Source organism: Sardina pilchardus, chromosome 14, assembly GCF_963854185.1.
Source record: "Sardina pilchardus chromosome 14, fSarPil1.1, whole genome shotgun sequence".
NCBI classification, from domain to species: domain Eukaryota; kingdom Metazoa; phylum Chordata; class Actinopteri; order Clupeiformes; family Clupeidae; genus Sardina; species Sardina pilchardus.
In genome coordinates this window covers 17,598,921-17,616,047 of record NC_085007.1, presented here as the reverse complement: position 1 = coordinate 17,616,047, position 17,127 = coordinate 17,598,921, and the positions used below count along the sequence as shown (strand labels likewise).

The following is a 17,127-nucleotide window of genomic DNA, read 5'->3' as shown; positions in this document are numbered from 1 at the left end:
GAAACCAGGCCCGGGTGCAAAGGTCAGGTCCTCCTCTAAGCCGCACGGTCGTGATGTTGCCATCACTGCCCAGTGTTTACATTGCCCCATGCTGTCAGGGGGTCATGGGGTCAGACAGCTTATCTAATGGTGGCTGGGCTGAAGCCATGCCCTCTAATCCGACTGGACGTGCCGTCCAGCCCCACGGTCGGACAGTAGACACAGGACACCACAGCATAAGTGTGTTAGATTTGATCATTTGATAATGATGTCCCCTGACAGGGTTAAGTGATTGAGGTTTCTGTCAAATGCCATTAGTCTGTCAGTTTGTTACCTTGGAGGACTCTGGTTTTTGCCGACAGATCTTTGAACTTGTTCTCCAAAGACTCCGTTCTGTGGTCAGTCCTCTGTCATTCCACTTCATTATGAACGATACTGTAAAGCTGCTCTGCAGCACATTGCCACTTTGTTTTGTATGCTTTTATCAGGCAACCAGTTTTGATATCATCATCAAATTCATTTTGATGATCTATGGCCATGCAAAGGGAAGATAAACACAACCCACCAGACATCCAGGATTTGCGCTGCGTGGTTCTGTGTAGTTCTGTGTTCAGGTTGGAGCGCATTGCAAAATGAAAAGAAAACCTTTCACAGAATGATATTGCTGACTATATCATCAGAAGAACACTCGTTAGCATGTAGACAAGCTTCAAACAGTGTCAGCATGGCTCTAGGTTGTGTTTATCAAAGCTTTTCATGTCTTTTCGGGATTTACCTCTCTAGTTTCAGACCAAAACTCCTTACTGCTACTGCTACATTAAGACTGTTACTGCTGCTTCAATACAGAATTTTGTGGAGGATTTTGGTTGAAACTGAGCCGCATGGACTCGGGTTAATGATGTTGAATTATATTTCTGTTGCCGCAGAGCGAGAGTGTGAGCCAGCCAGCGAAAAGGAAACTTCCTGAGTGGGCAGAAGCGCCACGATCATCCCTCTCTGTGGCCACGGCAAAGAAAAACAAACGGAAAAAAGGACTGTTCATGTAAAAAAAAAAGTTTCCTACTTAACGAAGCCTCTACCTCTGTAACATCTCCTCTTGAAGACTCTTCATTGTTTCTTTATTCACTGCAAAATTATGTAAATAGTTGACTTTTGATACCATAGTAATAAATAAAGTATATCATTATATATTTGCTATCAGTCACTGCTTGTAAACACCTTTCTTAATACTTTTTTTCAGTGATTGTAAATCAGTGCAAATCAGTGTTGTTCGCTTAAGCATTGTTTCATAATGCCAGAGGGGCTCTGTGAAATGTGAGTTAGTGTCATGCACTGCATTAAACAGGAAGAAATGGCATCTTGCCTCCATGTGTTCATTTAATCCCACTGAAGATCAGTCCCTCCTTGGCAGACACTAATTTCACTGGAGATTAACCGAAAGCACTTGGATTATTTGTCACAGATAGTGTGTTGTGCTGACGGGAAGGTTCCTGGAAGAGAAGGTAATAACGTGCCGACGTACACACGCACGTGTGAATGTGTTTATGTTTCTTTGACAGCCATTAACTAGTCTTATGTGTGATGCAGAGGATTCCTCCCGCCTGATTGGGCATTATTGCATTGCAGCAGCCCAGCTAGCCCTCGATCTGTTCCTTTAGTCTATGATGCTATCACGGCATACAATACTTAATGAGAAGAAATGGGACATGTTCTGTAATGATTCATATGAGGGCTGACAACACAAAAGATATGACTTGGAGACTTCTAAGTAGATTAACCCGAGGTAGGATATTTTTGTGTAAAACTGAGTCTCATAGTAGACGATGAAGACAGGAGGATTTACCACACACACACACACACACACACACACACACACACACACATACACTACACTCATTGTATTTCTGTTTCCCTTTCCTGATTGCTGTTAGTTGATATTGTGTGATTAATGTGATTGGGTTATGCTCTGTTTATGGAACGGTACTGAAATACTGGCCAAACCTACAGTATAGCCCCATTGGGACCAGAAACTCTGCCTTATCTGTGACTGAGTTGACTGGAGTTTTCTGGTATTGAACTGTGGATGCATCCATCAGGGTGATGTATGCATGTTAAAACTTTACTTAATAGTGGGGTTTGTTATTTATATAGCTTAAATCCATTGGCTTGCAATGAAAGTGGAAGGGTCTAATTGACACAGTAACGCTCTTCACAGTCCGCCATGTTTTTAAAGCTACTGTAGAGATACCTTATTTCAATATTTGTGATGGGGCGGCTGTCTATTCATTGGAAAGACTTGTGTCGTTGCAAAAAGCCACCAAATAACTATAACACTTAAGCTCAGTAAATGTGAACTGTCTCTATAAGTGAATCAATTTTTAAAAGATTCTGTCTCTCTTGTCTCATGATCCAGTAATACGACTAGATCAATGTAGTAAAAATAACAAAATAACATGTACCACAAAGAGCTCTGCTTAGTGCTTGTCAGACCTCCTGGAAGAATCTGACTGACTGCTTCATTTAACCAATGCACTGGGTGACAAAGCTTTTTGTGTGTGCCTCCACAGGCTTCCACCATAAATGCACCATCATCTCATCAATAAAACCCTCCTAAACCAGCCGCAGTCTGTAACTTGCATTTTACAGCCATTTTAATACTTCATGGAAAGAGTAACTGCACAAATGCACTGACTTTCAGCATATTAAATCTCTGCTTAATAGCCTCTTACCCGGCTGCAATTACACAGAATACAGCTCAAATTAAATAGAGAGTGAATTTTTGTATTCTCCTTTTATGGTGCCTCCAATCTCCATTTTGTGTTTTTTTTGTTTTTTTCAGAGAACCGTGCACATTTTTGAGCTGGAATTGTTCTTGCCGGCAGAATTGGCAGTTTGACAGATGTAGCCACCTGCTCGGCTGCGCTAACTGCTTGTGAAACATAGCAGCAGGTGATGGCGAAGAATGAAGGTTCTTCCATTACCATTTCCGACAGCTTTAAAAGGACGTCACGCTTCCTAATGTAATCGGTACACTTCTGCGGGCCCGAGTTTTCTAAATCCACATTTCCGCTATGCATATTTGTGTTTTCGCACTTCATTTGTGAATGAAGTCGTATTCGGTATCAGAATGTTGACTGCTGCATAGTTTACATTCTTTGTGAGTTTTTTTCTCCCCCAGCTTCTTGGTCGAAAGTTTCACTTTGATTCCTTGTGACCAACCTTGTGCCACTTGAGTCTCCGCCAGTGTGGTCTTTCTTGTCTGACACCAATACTTAAGTATTTCTAAACAGAGACCTTACTTGTAACTTTACTCCTAACACCCCCACTCTCCTCTTGATTATTCATTTCCTGTTGAAAAAAAAAACAACTGGAGCAAATTGACATTGTCTCCTGTTTTTTTGGGCCAATGGCCTTTTCCGTGACCTTAGTAGCCAGATGTCTGTTGTGTTGTGCAGTCCCGTGGGATTGTGGGTAAGTGCTGGTGGGTCTGGCTCACTCTTCTGCTGGTTTGTGGGCTGAGTTGTTAAGTGCTCAGCTGGGTCAAAGCCAGCCCTCTATGATGAGTCCATCCATGCTGAGATTAATAGGTGGGTAACTCCTGCCAGCTCCTAACCAGCCTCTGTCTCCGAGATGGTCAAGGACAACCAGCTTTTGAGGACGATTGGGTGTATTGATTCAAGGATCTAAACCATTCCGTCGTTGGTCAGATTCACATGAGAACAGGGTAAAAACTCTTACAAAAATATTAAATTTAACACAGCAAGTCCCCTCTTTGAAGAGTGAAAATGTTGCTTCCAGCTTCAATAACATTGCAGAAGCATTTGAAGAGCCCTTCTCCAAAACTCTATATCCACCAATTTAATATATTAAAATATATTATTTCTCAGTTGATCTGTAACTGGGTTATTGTTATTTGATTGATCTTGTTGCCATCAAAACAACACAACTCTCTTTCATTGATGTCACAAATATAAAAATTAAACAACTTGACTCCAATAATGCAATAATGGATTTATTGCATTTTGGAAAAGAGCTCTTCATCTGGAAATCTGCTGTCTCATGATTTTTAGGCATGTCATTTTGAATGGTCATATCATACACAGAATGCAGAATGCATGTTACTGTAGTATGGCTTCTGTCATTGTGTCAGTCTGTCAGTATATTATATTATCTTGCCTTAGTAGACTTTTTGGCTCTCATAAGGCAACTTGGCCAAATGTATTAAGGCAAGATTAGTTGGGGCTAGCATAGTCAATCAAGAAGATTGGATTCTGATCGGATATGCAAAAAAACCCGGACTGACATTTTTAACCTGTGTGCTCTTGGCATTGATGAGATCCGTTGTCTAGAGACAGAGCACTGCTACAGCAGTGAACGTTATAACGCAAGGAGTTGTCGAGGGATTACTTTTAGGGTTATTGGGAATTGATTGAAGAACCTCGTAACCTGGATTACATCTGGAACATACAACTTGGAGTCATTCTTCAGTGTTGCAACAATTTGTTTGCTGTACGTTCTACATTATGTCACTGATTTCACAAATCCATTTTGCGACCAGAGCCTTGGCATTGAAACTGCTTGAATTCTGTAAAGATGAATGGCAGGCAATGTGGAAGATGCTTTTTGGCGGAGCTCCTGCACAGCTTTTTGGCTTTTTAAAACCAAACTGCAAAACTGTAATTAACAAGCTGCCTTATATACAGCTTCTCTTCAAATTATACAGTAGTTGTGCCATTGTAAGTAGTTTGTTTTGTAACATCTACTGTATTTTACTCTGCTTATTTATGAAACAGTGAGGTTGGAGGATAATCTGGCTTTTCAGCTTGCTTGTTTGACGACTAATGGCAAACAGTGCCCACGTAATGTTACATCATTTTGATTTCAAACAATAAACTCACAGTATAATCATTGGCATACAATTTTGTGTAACACATGCACAGAAATGGTTACATACACACATTAAATAATGTAACTTCAATATTTAGTCAATTAGACTAGTTAGTTAGACAATTAGAAAGAATGACGTCAATGGATCCATTACTCTACATGGGAACAGAAGAAAAAGAGAGATACTTTATGTTATGTATAGTACATCAACCCTTTTGTTGACTTCTGCCATGTAATGCATTTCTTAAAGTAATGCAAATAGAATAGCACCCAATAGCAAAAGTGACTTAGAGACCTGACTAGCAGCATGAAAACCTTTTTATCTGCATTGGAAACATAATGCACCGTATGGGGATTGCTTTCAGCTGCACAGTCATCAGAAAGGAACAGCTGATCAGAATTTGAATGAGAGGGACTACAGCAGTGTCCATGATTCTGATCTATCTAACCAGAGGATGCTGTTGTGATGAGCGGTGTCCATGCTCTTAGTATAGATTTCCATTTAGGATAATGAAAGCATAGCAGCAGAGAAATTCCTATATTTTTCAGGCATCACTCTTTTTTTCCAGAATGAATTTTCAGCTTTGTAATCACATTGGTGGTTTCATGAAATCTGATCAGTTCTGACAAGCATCTTTTCTCACAGATGTGTGAGGTTTAAGGCCAGAAAGTAATCCCTGTAAAATGCTACCATGGATGGATTCCAACAATGCAAGCTACACAATAATGTTAACTTTGGGTGCACTCACCCTTGCGTTTCTGTAGGGAGAATCAATCACTTAACAGTTTACAAAGTCAGGCGGTGTGGCAGACATGTCAAACTGCCCTGTCTGCTCAAATGATTTTTGGAGGAGGCATGTACACACACACACACACACACACACACACACACACACATTCACTTGAGGTGTGTGTGTGTGTGTGTGTGTGTGTGTGTGTGTGTGTGTGTGTGTGTGTGTGTGTGTGTGTGTGTGTGTGTGTGTGTGAGTGTGCGTCTGTGTCTGTGTCTGTGTCTAAGTGCACATGCATGTGTGTTTTTGCTCAAGCAGGGGGGGAATCCCACACAGCTGTGCTCAAGCAGTCACATGTGTCTCCGGTTGGACGTGCCAGATCAATGGCGAGCCCTGGGCCGGGGCTGGTTAAAGATGGAGGCTGGCTGGAGGGGGGGAGCAGGTGGAGAGCAGGCTCCTGGCAGGCTAGTCGCCCCAGCCACAGGCGCCTCTCTCATGTGCAGCTGCCCCCGGCGCAAGGGCTGTTGTGGTCGGACCCCGGCCGGGGCACTGCACAGCGTTGTTCTTCAGGGGGTAAAAAGGGGTGGCGGCGGCGGTGGTGGTGGTGGTGGTAGTGAGCCTTTGCCAAGGAATGAGGACAGGAGGAACGGGAGAAGACGGTAAACAGAGAGGGGCTCCTGGTTTGCCAGCGGACGCGACTGCCCAGCGTGAAAAGTGTGTGGTCAGGGTTCAGGAATGGGGCCTTTGTGCTTGCTCCTGAGGGGTATGTCCTGAACGTGACAGATAAGAACATGATATTCCTTGCACTGATGGCTCATGGCTAAACAATGAGCATATGGTCACTTAATGATATGGTGAACCCATCCAGAAACGGCCAGCATATTATGTCTTAAAGCATGGAGCAAGCAAGTAGTAAAGGAATGAATTGTTACCTGTATGAAAAGGGAGGCTTTTGAAGTTGTAATGGAATAATTAAAGGCATCAACTAAGGAAATCTGACAAATTTGTAACACACAGCAAGTCGAGGGAAAATAAAGCCATTCAAACTGCGGGTGGTCTGCATCAGCAACTAGGATGGGATTTCACACAGTAATTGGCTGTCAGTTGAAAGCAGAGTGCTTGTGGTAGACATGCAAAAAGGCATGCATTCACAATAGTATTTCTCAGCTGGGTGTAACTTTTAACACAGGAGACGTCACTGTTTTTTGCACCAAGACGAGTGCATTTGATGTGGATGATAATGTGAACTAATGTGAGCTCAAAATAAAACATAAAATGTCAGTCATTTGGTCTAGTCATGCCTGCACTCTTATTGTGCATATTTTGTCTTAATGTTGAGGAAATATGGGGTTAATGAGTTTTAATCGCATTGGCAAATGCCCCCTCAAAATTCTCGGTTTGTGTAAGCTACCACCCAGTACTGGGCCAACCTGGGTTCACAGCAAAGTAATCCAGGATCAGACTCGTTTGGTCTGTCTCCAAATAGATTTCTCATGCAGTCATATTGTTCTTTTTGTGAGCCCATATCCCATAGTAGGCTTTTGAGGTTTTACAACCATTTTTGATGACCTCCCAAAAACCCTTTTTTTTGCTGCAAATGAAAAGCATTGAATTGAATTGTATACAAACTGTCTGTGGTATGTTTATGTATTTTTTTGTTATTCATTGGTCTGTAGGTAGCATAGTGTTTAGAAATGTAAAGCCCTGTAAGCTTATAGTAGGCCTATATAATATGATGATTGTGTTTAATTAAATGTATAATTTAAATAAATAACAAGACTGTCATATTCAGTCCTCTTAAATTGTGTCCTCATTAAAACGTTTTAAAAGCGTTACGAGAAGTCCGAGAGATTCATAAATAAATGCAGTGTTAAATTTGCGTAAACCCTCTTGTAAGCGCGTGCCAATGGAGGGAATCCTCACACGCGGAGTCTTTCCCTGTTGCAACTCCGCCCACTTCTCTCCCGCGGCTGAAACTGCGGCGCCAGAGCGAACTCACTAGTGTTGACCTCGCAGTCTCGCAAAACGGCAATTCCACCTGAATTAACACTCCTTTGCCTACTTGCCAGCGCTTTGCCCCAGGTTTTTGCAGAAAACGAAGACAAGACATTATGCAGGCACATCAGTCAATGGCACGGTCTTATTTCACACTTTCTATCCTGTATGGGTTTTTTGCTTATTTTTCCCTTCACCCGCAAGGAGCTCTGTGCGGCAGTCTCACTTGTAACCCATCCTCTCGTCGGCTGGAATCGGTGCAGGAGTTGGTGCACCGGTCCGAAGTGGTGGTGGAGGGCAAGCTCCAGGACGATGGACAAGAGAGTGACATCAACACTCCACCAACCACGGCCAAAGTGAACAAGAGTATGCCGGAGATGATGAATGACCAGATCGATGAGGTGCTGGAACCGATGCCAAACCGGACATCAGATCAGAAGCCACGCCATGTCAGGGTGAGGGTCCACCAAGTGTGGGAAATCAAGGCGGGAGGTCTGGAGAAGGATTCTATTGTTTCTTTGCTTTGGGACACCGGAGATAACTGCTTCACACTTAGCGCTGACACGCGCTATATGTTCTTTATGGAACCTACGAATGACACATCGGTGTTCACCGTGGCTTTCCCACCTGTCGAGACCAGAAGAGCCGTCAGAAACGATGTCAGCAAAGTCTTATGCCAAGGCTGTGGTAGGTGCATATTTCCTTCCTGATTTAAAGCGTGACATGATGCTATAGGTCCGAACGTAAGTTACACAGGAAACTTATTTTGCTGTTCCTTCAAAAGTACCTCATAAGTACCTCCATCTAAAGGCCGCAATAAGTTGGATAGTTCACTCACTGAACCAAATCATATATCTTTATGTCACATGAAGCCAGCGAGACATTCGTCACATCCAATTTTCTGTCACATAGCGGACTGGACAGAGTGCGCGTGCAGCCACGTGTGGACAGGAGCGTAACTTAAGTTATGACCGATGATGGACGCGGGAGCTCTCTATGCTGGTGGTGCTGAATTTGATTCACTGCGAATGTGTACGAAGCGATGAAGGTTTATTATTGTATAACAATATTTAGCAACGAATCAAAAATACATACGCTGCTCTCGTTTTTGGACCTACTTTCATACATGACAGGCTATATAATAACTCAGTAAGTTAAGTTGCAAATTGTTCTCTTCTCCTCGCTTTGAACTTGTGTTGTGTTTCCGGGATACATTCCTCTCTGGAGATGTCGCGAATATGCTCCCCACTCTTGACTCGAGCAGTATCTTATTTAATAACCTGCCCATATATTGTTCATATCAGTCTCTCAACCAAATGTTATGGACAGCATCCTCAGATAAACCATTTTTACCCAGGTTTACAACAGTCTTCTTGGCAGAAATGCAAATTGGATGAGGGTCGTAATTCTATTACATACAAATGAGTTACAGATCCCCTGGGGACAATTATGTATTGAATGCCAATGCATGACAGTAATTGGTGTTAAAATTACACGTGTAATGCCTTTGTGTAATAATTATCTAGAAAGAACAACTTAAAGAATTATGCTACAAAGCAAGTAATATCTTTCCAGTTCTACTCTGTTTTCATAGTTTGAGTTCAATATTTTATTAAATGTGTCTTTAGTGAGCGCTGTGTGTTACAGTTAGAAGCTTGGTTTGATTTATTTTACTTTGAGCAGAAGCACAGCTACATTTTTATCCCACCAGAAAGTTATTCCTGATGTTTTGTTTGCATTTGTTAAACATGCAGTGCAGCAAATAATAATAAAGAGTAAATGACACTCTACATCACTCCAGTAATTCCCCATGCAGTCACATTCATAACTCCTCTCTATATCCCCTTTGCACAATAGAACTGCTATTACTTTATGAAATCCTCTGCAGGTGTTGGACTGATCTTACTTGACAGCAACGATTTGTTGGAAGTCAACGTGCCTGGCATAGTATGTATTATGGCAAGGCATAATATGCCAAGGATTATGGCAGGCACATATGCCAAGGAGTTGTGTTGCTCGTTAGGCTTTTGGTTGCTGATTGGACACACTTTGTTTTGGGTTAGGCATAATGCATCTCAAATCCTTTATTTCCAAGAATTGCGACATTGAGCATGGGGGAAATGAGCAAACAAATAATGCTGTAAGGACTAAGGAGCTTTTGGGTGTTCATGAGTTGAATGTTTCTTTTTGTTTGTTTCACCTTTAAACAAGAACAGTAGCCCTGAGAATGTGCACCGTACCATTGTCTGCAACATTCTTCCTGAATCAAGAATCCGCATGCGTGCACTGACCGGTTTGTAAGGGCATTTCGGTTCAGCTTTACAGGCCTGACCTTTCCTCGTTCTGCTGCTCAGATGGCTGATATACAGTATATCCTTAATGTGGATGCTCATTGGATTGCTAATGAAGAGAAAATTATTTTTTCTTTATTCACAATAGTTTAAAAACGGACATCAGATCTCTAATACAGTATACATTTACTTGGGGGGGGGAAAAACTTTATCTGTTGTGACACTTTCCAATACAGAAAACAAAGATGTCCAAACGAGTTTATGGGGATGAGACTCTTGAGGGTCTGTTCCATGAAGTGGGCTGTTGATGGGGTTGCATTGCCACCAGGCCTTCCTATTAAAATTACTAGCCTATATCTAGTACAGAAGACAGCTGATATATGAGTGGCCCATAGTCCATAGAGCCATAGGCAGGTTTAAATGAACTCTGTACAGAGGAGTCAATTGCCTGCAATACTGGAGAATTGTCTTTTCCTGAAAGTACAGGAAGAGAATGAAATACTGAAACACTGAAATCCAAGATTGGAATCAAATCAATAACAGTAACATAAAACATTGCACAGAGAAGCTCCCCTGAGAGGCATACCAAAAGCAAATAAGTCCAAACATTTGTTTTTGTCTGGTTTGATCTTTTGCATGCCTTGTCCAAATGTGGAAAGCAGAATCCTGTTAGAAGTGGCAAAGCCACACTTTCACCTTGTGGTGAGTTGGGGACAGCATCATTTTGTGTGAATGATTGCCGGTGACAGGAAGGGTAAACTTGTCTGGATGGCTTGCTTTCCTGTTTTGACATCTGGTTATGAGGGGCAGTATGACCTGTGCAGTGGCACCTACTTTCGTCTGAACATGTCACTCAAAGGAACAATCACTGTTTGCCTTTTCGCTATTTTGCAATCATCATATGGTTTTTTTTCTTGCCAGGAGTAATATTTTGCGCAGAATGATTTTTTTATTTCACTCATCCCACTCTTGTTCATTCATTCATTCATGCAATTTTCATTCATACCACTTTTCTGTTATCTATGTACAGTATGTATTGGCCCTTTCCCTATCAGCTCATCTGAAGTGAACTGTGCCATAGACTGTAAATAATGACACTTATTTCACCCATCGTCTCCCAAAAAGTGCTCATCACTACTCATTTCCAAAAAGGTATATGTCCAGTTATTTGCTGTAAACCTTTAGATGTCATGTAAAACACTATGAAGATTGTCTGGAGAGACAGCCGTGTCATTTGATGTCAGCTCCCAATGAAATGAACAGTTGGGTACTTTAGGCCTAGTTTGAATGTCCTTAGTGAAATGTAATCTGCATTATGAAAAAATACTACCAGCCTTAGAGAGCTGTCCTACAATTGTGGAAAATTATTTAGTTTTGGTCTGCACCAATTCTTTTTTATTTAAAGGCCAGCAAAGGCTCGTCAGATTGTGATTACTATAAAAATCTGCGCTATAACCCCTGGGTCAAGCCGATTAATCCACATTTGTCATCATTGCTGACATACAGTGAGGAGAAAATGTATTTGATACCATGCTAAAGTTGCCTAAAAAGAGGAATATAAAATCGTCATTTGACAATTGATCTTAATGTCTTAATTCAAAAATTGAGTAAAAATAAAACCGCTAAGTACGCCAATTTTCTTTGTGATGGAAGAATGTTTCGTAAATAAATAAATGTTCTTCCTAAATGCTAGGGGGAAGTAAGTATTTGACCCCCAATGTAACCCTATGGGAATTCAACACATAGGGTTAACATAGGGGCGGGCAGATTTTTATTTTTTAAGGCCAGCTATTTTATGGATTCAGGATATTATGCATCCTGATAAAGTTCCCTTGGCCGTTGGAATTAAGATAGCCCCACATCATTACATACCTTTCACCATAGCTAGAGATTGGCATGGTGCTTTTTCCAGTAGGCCTATTAGCCTGTTTGATGCTCATTGAGCTCAATGCAAATCAAACAGGCTAATAGGCCTACTGGAAAAAGCACCATGCCAATCTCTAGCTATGGTGAAGGGTATGTGATGATGTGGGGCTATTTTAATTTCAAAGGCCAAGGGAAATTTATCGGGATGCATAATATCCTAGATCCATGAAATAGCTGGCCTTTAAAAATAAAAATCTGCCTGCCCCTATGTTAACCCTATGTGTTAAATTCCCATAGGGTTACATAGGGGGTCAAATACTTCCTTCCCCTAGCATTTAAGGAAAACATTTATCTATTTACGATACATTCTTCAATCACAAAGAAAATTGGTGTCCTTGGCGGTTTGATTTGTACTAATTTTTTGAGTTAAGGCATTAAGATCAATTGTCAAATGATGATTTTATATTCCTGTTTTAGCAGGGTATCAAATACATGTGCTCCTCACTGTATCTGCTCCTGTCCCCAAAACGTATGATGTCCCTGTCTTTTTATTACGTCCCAAATGAAATCGCATAACACAGTTATGTTTTGGTGTAATCCTGCTGATTTGATTGTGCATGCTGAAAATGAATGGCTGCTTGAGGATAGGTTTATTCATTTGCCATTTAAAAATGGCAAAACCATTGTCCCAGTGTATTATGTCTTTATGGCCCCATTTTGGAAAATGAGCCAATCAGTCAAGCCATAACCATCCCAATTGACCTCAGTCCACAGGGGCTCTCAGTATCCTTTAGTCCAGACAAACTATGCCTTCGATCACCTTTATATCTTAAATAATGGCAATAAGATGGATTGATTTTTTTAAGAGCCCCCTGGCATCCTTGGGAGCTACATATTTCTGAGCGGTCAGACAGCTGACAGGGTGTGCCTGGTTGACTGATTGAAGAGTATTGACGAGCCTCACCCCCCCGGGGTGCCCCTCCGTGAATGAGCCTGTTGACTAAAACAGCAGTGAGTGGAACGCTGCTCTATTGAACACAGATACACACACACACACACACACACACACACACACACACACATACGCACACACACACACACACACACACACACACACACACACACACACACACACACACACACAGACGGATACACACACACACACACACACACACACACACACACACACACACACACACACACACACACACACACACACACACACACACAGACAGATACACACACACACACACACACACACACACACACACACACACAGACAGATACACACAGATTTATATTCAGCTAAGAGATGCTGAAGGAATTCTAAGGGAACCAGGAAATGCAATGTATAGTGTTTAGTGTGTCATAATGTGCACTTATGTATGCAGATTACCCATTGATCGCGGTTGGAAAGATTGAGACAGAAGTCAGTATTTCCAGTGGTCAGTAGCTGGAATGCTCTTTAAAACCTAAAATACTAGCAAGGCAGGGTGATTTTAGTTGTATATTATGTGATTTGTGGAAACTGAGTGCCTTTATCTCAAGGGGAAAATATAATTCAGTTGATTGATTCACTTAACATACCATTGTGCATATTTGAAGTAATTTATAACTAGCGAAACGTTTAGCTGCGCAGGGAATGCATTTGTCAGGAATTTCTACTGTAAGGCGATTTGACATGGTTTACTGGAGGGGTTGTTGGCGTCAAATGTTGGGCCCTTTCTTGCAGTAGGATTTTGGTGGCTGTTGACAGGAATCATATCACTGACAAATTCGCTGAATGTTTAAAGTCCTGCTTTAATACAAGAAAGGTGCTTAGATTTCACCACCATAGCATAATGTACAATTTCAGAGTTAAGTGGACTTTATCTGAAACTTACTATAATTCCTACGTAAATGGATCTGATGCCTGTTTACAGCCAGTGATTTAATGTGTTCTAAGTAATACAGTGGTGCTAATTTGCAAACAAATAGAGAATTGGTAAATCAATTTTTGCAGTTTAGAGTGTAATATTTAGTCCTCGGTCAGTTTAAGTGCAGTTCGTTCTGCGTGGGTGTCTGTGGTATGTCTGTTGTGCTTTACAGCAGGAAGTGAAATTCAATCATAATCACACCATGAAAGTGCCCTCTTCTTTGGCGAGAGCGCACATTGGAATGATGTCAAACCGCACACACTGTATCATAGACAGGTTACAGAAACCATGCTAATCCCTGGTGCTCACACAGATTAACAGATAAATCCACTTTTAGTCCAAATAGTTAGCGTGCTGGAAGGCACGCATGCCCCATATTTAAATGTGTTCTTAGAAATTTAGAAATGCCACATCACTTCTGTCAAGCCAGTGCATTAGACTGCCTTTGTGACTGTCAGTTGTGTATCTTACAGTTGCTTTCGGACTACTGCCACTATGAAAATTGAGTTGACGGTTCAAAAGGCACAGAAAATAGAAAATGGTGTGTCAACAGTTTTGGAGAGAGGTGTCGTTAATGATATGTTGTCTTTGAACCATGGGGGTTCCAAAGTGGGGTAAGTCTGGATTTAATTGTTTTATTTAATCAAAAAGATTTCATTTGGGGCGGAGTAGGTGAGTAAATTAAATGAATCCAATTTGTGTGTGTGTGTGTGTGTGTGTGTAGTGGGGGGGGGGCGGGTCATGATCAATACTGTCACTGGCTCAAGGCTCTTTGCTGATGTGGTGGGAAGAGAAGGAAGGAGGCGGCATGATGTCATCTGATGTCATCGCGTCAAGTTATGCGCTGGGGATCATTTTCTCTTTGTGAGAGTGAGAGTCAGAGGTTATAGGAACACAGGCACTCTCTCATCCCCTTCAATACATTTACGGAGTAGGCTATTCCATCAAACCCGCTGATTCATCTTTGTGTCATTTGACAACCACAACCACACTGTCCGCCAGGAAGGTCAACATTTGCTGCGCAGAAGGTCTGATTTAGTTCTGCTATTGTATACTGAACCCAGGTCAGCTATGAGGGACTCAGCCGATTCAGCTTGCTCTGGCAAGAATAACTGTTATCAGAGTCGAACAGGTCTGTGTTTTCCTTTCTCGTGTAAATCTTGGAGAGGACACTTCTGTGTCCTTTTTTTTCTGTCAAATACAATAATTGCTCATTTGAATGTACAATGTCCGTTAGTCTACAGTTTTGTGATCTACTTTGGGCTCTAGGTTTACTAATGTGTAATAAAAGTCCCTTGAATTCGTTTTTATTTTGTAACATTTAAATATAAGGACACTTAACGTGTGGCTGAGCCTTTGCTGCGACTTGAACCGTGCAAACCCTGTCCGAGGAGACTTTCAGCATCTCCGCCACTGAAAGTCTTCAGGTTACACTGAACAAAGAAGTTACTGAAGATGTTGCCGAGTGGCAGCCCTGACCTGACCCTTATTAAGCCCCATCCCAGCGAAATACAGGGTGGCCTTGAGAACTTATTTCCTTTTCTTGAAAACTGTTGCCTTTGGTCCAACCAGGCGAAGCACTGTGGTTTGGAATTGCAGGGCCAGGTTTGTTAAGCTGAAACCTGAACCTTTTCTGGTCCACTGATGGCTTGGAGAGATGGTTTCCGTTATTGAGCGTTGAGAACGTTGTCCTAATGGACATCCATGAAATATTTGTCTTGCTTGTATCAAAGTTAATAAGAACATTATTGTCCCAATCAAAGGCTAAATATGCAGATTAAATAGCCAAGAATAACTCAACTGAAATATAACAAAGATCTTGTCAGTGGCTTATATTTCAGGATGTGTCGTCATCTGTGTAAGCATGATGAGGTTTGTAAAAATAAATGGCTCGATCCTTTGGACATGTTCAACGTGTCCGTGTGCCATGTGTGATAAATCTGCTGTTGTGGCTGTACTTCAAAGAGGCCATCACTTCTACATTGCCAGATAGTAGCCAAACTAGTCCCAGGCTTTTACTCATTTGCACTTTCCGATGTTGCGCCTTTAAAACGCCATCCTTGCCTATGATGTTTTATCTTTCTTATGTATGCAGAATGGTTGTAGGCTGTGGGCTCATGAGTTTCCTGCTTCAGACCAGCTGTAGTGGAAAGAATATGTAAACGTGATGGATCAGATTTGTTCCCTTGCTTTCTCTTTGTAACCCAGAAAAAGTATCTCTTAATATTGTATATCAATAACTCTTTAGCCTTGTTTCATATAGCCGCCCATTTCTCAAATGAATTATGATCAGGCAACCATACCCTCCTCCCTACACACGCGCACACACACACACACCCACACACACACACACACACACACACACACACACACACACACACACACACACACAACACACATCACACATGGACACGGACACACACACAGACACTTACCATCCATTTGTGTCCTTGTTTTTGGGTCAGTGTAGAAAATGTGATGAGGCTCTGGCTGAATGCCTGTGTGGCCAAGTGTCAAGAGGGAAGAGTGCAGTCCTTGCCAATGAAAAACGCAGATGTGCACGCGAAGCCCCCCTTTTTTTCCTGCTCCATTTTTTTTTTTTGGAAAGGGGGGTTGGGGTGGGGTGGGGTGGGGGTGACAGAGTTGATACACAGTAGCCACTGTGTTGGAAAGAAAGCCATGTAGGTGATGAATGAGAGATCATTATACCCAAGGTCGCGGGAGTTTTTGTTGTTGCTTCGGCCCACCCCACCCCACCACCTCCACCTCCGCACTCTCGCCCTCTCAAACCACCCCCGCGAGATCGCCCCCATATCCTTAATGGTTCCTCTTGCCGTAGTGCACCTGTCAAAGTGTTAAATTGGGGCCCAAAAGTCGTGTAATAAGGAGTCTGTTTTTCTGTTCCTCTGCACGCCTCTCACAACCTTGGTATGCGTTGTGTGTCAGCCGTACTCTAGTCATTATGTTTTTGGCTTTCTTTTACTCGGATTGTGTGCTCTCGTAGTGGTGCCAAGGGATGGATATATAGCCACTAGGCATATTCACGATTCACATAAATCAGCGTTAGATTTGGATTTACAATGTAGAACACTGGACCTGGATTTCAAAAGATGCTTTGTCAACACCAAACATTCATCGTCAATTTATTACCGAGGGTTTCATAGTGTCCGCATTCAGTTCCGAGCGTGTCGTGCCTCGTGACCATGCCAGAGAGTGGAGCTGCTGGGCAGGCATAACCACACCTGTCCACCCCTGGCACGCGCCAACCACTCATGCCCACAGCAATGTCTCAGCTGCCCAAGACAACTGCAAGGGCCTGCGATCCAGCTCCCATAACCCACTGCCTCAATGGGAAATAGAAGCCTAATCGTCTTTACTTTTTAATGGTGACATATTTACTGCAACTGTAAATGCATACATAATGTAGCTGTTGTTGGGGGCTGTAATTTGACTAAATAAATA

At 42.0% G+C, this 17,127-nt stretch overlaps 1 protein-coding gene across 2 annotated transcripts in view; it reads left to right on the top strand.

The window, feature by feature from the left end:
• Positions 1 to 1,336, top strand: part of wrn (WRN RecQ like helicase) — a 30,921-nt gene extending 29,585 nt beyond the window's left edge. For both annotated transcript variants that reach the window (XM_062554865.1, XM_062554864.1), the window contains exon 36: positions 906 to 1,336. In XM_062554865.1, coding sequence (XP_062410849.1) covers positions 906 to 1,025 — 120 coding nt within the window. In that variant the 3' untranslated portion in view covers positions 1,026 to 1,336. The remainder of the gene's footprint in view (positions 1 to 905) is intronic.
• The last annotated feature ends 15,791 nt before the right edge of the window (positions 1,337 to 17,127 follow it).